This window comes from Eufriesea mexicana, unplaced genomic scaffold, assembly GCF_001483705.2.
Source record: "Eufriesea mexicana isolate 0111107269 unplaced genomic scaffold, ASM148370v2 scaffold8420, whole genome shotgun sequence".
NCBI classification, from domain to species: Eukaryota; Metazoa; Arthropoda; class Insecta; order Hymenoptera; family Apidae; genus Eufriesea; species Eufriesea mexicana.
Window position 1 is genome coordinate 308,403 of NW_016916180.1, and position 4,927 is coordinate 313,329.

Below are 4,927 nucleotides of genomic sequence, written 5' to 3' on the forward strand. Positions count from 1 at the left end.
TACATTTCCCACGATGTTTTGTTACGCTCGATTTTCCTCTCATTTTCATAATAAATCATTGATTTCCCTGATACTACAAAGATCCATGTTGTACGAATGACGTTGTCCCTTTGATATCGGTAATACGAACACGAATTAAACATTTATCTTGAGTAAAACAATGCTATCTTCCCTTACTCCTACCTTTATGTTAAAATAACGAGCGTATATGTAGCATAACAATGGTGAATATGTTCCAAATTTCGATCATAATTACCCGAATTATCCAATTAAATTTTACATTCAATTGCAAATTCCTATAATTTGTCGAATCTGGAGTTCATGATATTGGCATAAGGGGTGACGATATACAATAATACCTGCTTAGCTGCCAATTATTCCTGCCAATTATTGAAACGACTACACTACTAGGTATACAACTACGATTATTCCTGCCAATTTCTGAAGCTACAGAATGTAGGATTTAACAAAATAAACGTAGTAAATTCTAATAGTGAAAATAAAAATAATTTAACCCTTTAAGAACTAGTACCATACTATACGTGGAAATTAATTTACTTTTTAGAGTGAAAACTGCTTGAATATATAAAAAATAATTTCAGCATTTTCATCTGTATTGTACAGATTTTTTAATTCCGAATGTTTCCCTCGATTTGTCATTTTTAATCGTTTATTATATACTCCATGTATCGTCATCTTCGTTTCTAATAATAATAATCATTTTAAAAACACAATAACTGTAAGAAATAATTTGGAAATAAATAATAATTATCTAAAACATTTATAAATAGAATGACAAGTAATTCGTAAAAATTCTCTATATACAATTGTACGGACCTGAGCTACACGCCACATACCGCCATTGTACGCTCCACCTACACTCAAATGTTCCTCACTCTCATCTGAAGCAAACCCAGGAGAGATAACAGTCAGCAATTCCTGGAACTAAGTCCCTCGACAACTGTCGCGTTACAGACCTGCCTTGGTAGAATTAAGTGGGCACTAGCGTAATTTAATGGTTTCCCTTAGCAGACGTATCCTGTTTTTAAGCTTAGGAGAGCAGGATCGTATGAACGGGATCTCAAAAGATAGGTAAGATAATCATCATTATTTACGGTACACAACACGTACTTTTTATTACAACCGGTTATCTAATGAAAAAAAAAATCGTTACCTAACCTGATATCATTGACAATCAATATCCAGTATTCAAATTTTCGTAAAAGAGTTCAAGACGAAGTTAAATCCTTATGTGACTTATTCAAAATATGATTCACGCTGTATTGATATATGGCTGTGTTGATTTTCTTTAATTTATCGATCTCCTCCCTCATCTCGAGAAGCTTCTGAGAGGTTAGGTTCCCCGGTTCCGTCGTGTCTATATTGCTCTCCGTATACGAGTCGAAGTTCAAGATGTCCGCCGCGCTTTGATTTTGCGAGAGCACCTCGATCACACTTTCCTTCCCCGCATCGTCGGATATCCTTTGTAGGTTACACAATTGCAAGCGTGGTTTCAGATCTGCGACTCGAAAGTTCTCGTAATACTTGGCGAAGAATGCCGCTGTGATTGCTCCTTTGTGTTCGAGCGTTCGAAGAATCTGACGACTGTTTATATCCCAAACGTGAACCTCGCCACTAATCGAGCCTGACAGCAGATACAGACAGTTGATCGATATCGACAACGATACCACGATCGATTTGTGTCCCTGGAAAATCAACACGTCCTTCGAATTTCCGTCCTTCTGCACATGATGTTCTATCCCACGTGGCGCCTCATGCAAAATGAATCGATATATGTTACCGTCGGTACAGCCCACGAATAAATCACTCTCGCGTATGTTTATGGAAACGCAAGTGAGCGGTACGTCGAATACAAGCACAAGCAATAGTAATCCGCTAGTGGGATCGTAAACATTGCATGTTCTGTCGAGAGATACGGAATATAATCTTGCTCGGACCCCGGCGTGGCCGAATTGTAGATCCTTCACTGGCATAGAGTGGTGACTAAAAAAACGTAATGCCTTCGGATGCTCGTCGTTTAACACGCCATACAACGACCAGACAAATATCAAACCGTCCTCAGCGCCACTAGCGAACAGGGAACCGTCTTTACTGAACGACAGACAATTCACAGTTTGGTAATGTTGCGATAAATTTTTTAACAAACGTCCATTACACACTTGCCAGAGGAACAATTTTTCAGAAACAGCTGCGACAATGTAGGAGCCACTGGGCGTACAACACAGGGCGGTAACCTTACCCGGTGTTGTCAATCTGAGGTTAGAAACGGGAGAAGAACTGTTGAGCGGCCAAACGTGAATACGCGGTTTCGTTAAATCGGCACCGATTATGTAACTATCACTCAACACTTGAAGAGTTCGATGACTGAGAGTACCAGCGCTTTTGTAGGTCGATAAAATAGAACCTGTTTGAGGGTCCCACACAGCAGCATTCCAGTGCTCACTACTATTGTCACTAGTTAATATCACTTCCCTCGTGTTAACGATTCGCGACATTTTTATGCTTCTAATTTAGAAAACTGTTATAGTTACTTTAGTATTAACATGATTCTTTGCCATAAATAAGTTTTTGTTACTTGTAAAGTGCTTCTCATCCAAATTGAATTTCGTATTTTCCGTAAACACGTGCGTTGCACTAGGTTAAACTTTGGCCATAGAATATGGCGCTACTAGATGGGCCTATCAATTTATGTTTTGGACGCGAGAGGAACGATTCTATTGGTTAGAATAACCTCACAATTTTCGTTCATTCCATAAAATATATTAGTAACATATAAGTAATAAGTAAATAAGCAATGATTATGTTAAAAAGTTCTTTTTCTCCGTATTTTTTTTATAAGAGAAATAGGCAGTACTTTCATTTGTATAACAATTCATTCTAATATTGTTTAATTGTGTACTTCTGAATTGCTTTATATATTTTGTTACAAGAAATAAAGAACAATATGTTAATGAATCTGTAATGTTCTCCCCGCTAGCTCCTTTCCTTTTCAATGTCATGCAATTACTTAAGATATGTTACGTCATGATGAAAAATGACAATGTTGTTGATTCATGTTTCAAAACACAGATGAGTGAATCAAGCACAGGTTCCTCGACTGACCTTGATTGTGATTATATGACATAATTTTAATTTTTGGAAACGTAACTAAGTGACAACCTATTTGTATAACTTTTTTTTACAAATTCGATTTTCCTATATTGACCTTTTATATATTCTATACGATCTGATAACATAACCGATAAGTTGCTACTAGATCGTGGAGTAATATTTGTTTCAATTTTCTCATGGGCTTTATCGATGATGAATTGCAAGAAGTATCAAAACTTTGTCAAAATGTTGTTGATGGTAGTCGCCTCGTTTCCTGCGTACGCACTATGGTGCGAGTGGAAATAACGTAAGTTTAAGTTTACTAATCATGATAATTGTACGCAGTTTTTAAATAATATTATAGATTTCCTAATTATTTATATTATTTATGAAAAATATAGAAAAACGAAGTTCAAAACAATTATCGCGTGTATACAGTTCTCTAAAGACTATCCCCGTACCCCACTGTTAATTGAACTGAAAAGTAAGACTTTATCTGTGAAATTACTTGATGGTTTAACTGAAGTCTGTGAAAAGGAATGTAAAAAGTTTTTGGGAAAAGCACAAGTAAGTAGTTAAATTTATCAATTGCTATAGTTTTCCTTTTGTATAAATTTTATTTTCGTAGGTATTGCCAATATTGAAATTTATCCGTAATTTCATTGATGAAAATCCCTTAATTTGCTGTTATGATGAGATCTCAGCCATAAAAAGGATTTTACAAAATGATGATGAATTAAAGTTGAAACAAAAACATTCTTGTATCGCTTTGAAAGTTCAACAAGGATTATATTTTTTTAAGGCTAAGATTGAAGTACCAGATAATTATCCAGTTGCTTGCGTAAAGTATATATCAATAATCACTTAAAAGATAAACAGAAAATGTATATTTCTCTATATATTATTTTTATGTTTAGCTTAGAAGATGCAGATACAAATTTTCCTTCATTGTTTATACGTCATATCATTGGTCAAGGGAAAGAAATAGCTAGACAATGTGTGGAACCACCACTTAAGAAGAAGACACAAGCACCTTTTACACCTTCACCGTCCTTGAAAATTGTTACTTCTTTTCTTATAAAGTATGTATCTCTATTAATATTTAGTGTATCGTTGTTACTATCCTAATCTAATATTAAATTATATTATATAGGTGTGTGAAGACTTTGCCACAAGAGCATTGTCAATCGTGCAGGCAAACATGTTTACCAGTCAATCCAGAAAATGCAGAGACAAACGAAACTGCAGATATGCATGTAGAGAGACTCTATTGTGGACATTTGTTTCATTTACACTGTCTTGTGACATTCATGAAGACTCCTCCATTCCATGGTAATTTCTATTGATATACTTCACTTTAACCCCTTACCTTACCATTTGAGTTACGATTGAGTTTCCAAAATTTAACCACAAACTTGCCTCGTATTGTTTACAATAGTCTACCTACATATAGACCATGGCTCTCATTCATAATACTCATGTTTTGCCCGATTTCCTTATAACGAGTCTTGCACGATATTGTAGGCGAAGGTGTTAATATTTACATTTTGTGTTACAAATATTTTTCATTTTGTTATAGGGGGTAAAAAATGCCCAACGTGTGGACAACGTATTTATCACGAAAAATGGGGTGTAAGCGATAAGCTTGCAGAAGATCGTTGGGCACGCCAGCAAGCTCGTGCAAGAGAACTAGCTGAAGTAGAAGATTTTTTCAACTGAGATCTGTAATTCATTTGAATCATATCTCAATACGTGGTGATATTTTCACAAAAATGCAATATAATACGAAAGTCATTGCTATGGGCAGTTAGGGAAA

At 35.4% G+C, this 4,927-nt stretch overlaps 2 protein-coding genes across 2 annotated transcripts; one reads left to right on the forward strand and one right to left on the reverse strand.

Annotated features, from left to right (window-relative positions):
• Nucleotides 1–1,229: 1,229 nt before the first annotated feature.
• LOC108552877 (WD repeat-containing protein 18) lies at nt 1,230–2,694 on the reverse strand. The gene has a single exon (XM_017907557.1). It carries the CDS (start codon nt 2,514–2,516, stop codon nt 1,230–1,232), a length of 1,287 nt encoding a protein of 428 aa, XP_017763046.1. The 5' UTR covers nt 2,517–2,694.
• Nucleotides 2,695–3,082: 388 nt separating this feature from the next.
• On the forward strand, nt 3,083–4,921 carry LOC108552890 (uncharacterized). Its single transcript, XM_017907573.1, has 6 exons — nt 3,083–3,418; nt 3,513–3,678; nt 3,740–3,957; nt 4,029–4,193; nt 4,265–4,443; nt 4,691–4,921. The coding sequence occupies exons 1-6, from the start codon at nt 3,309–3,311 to the stop codon at nt 4,828–4,830; spliced, it is 978 nt and encodes a 325-aa protein (XP_017763062.1). The 5' UTR covers nt 3,083–3,308; the 3' UTR covers nt 4,831–4,921.
• The last annotated feature ends 6 nt before the right edge of the window (nt 4,922–4,927 follow it).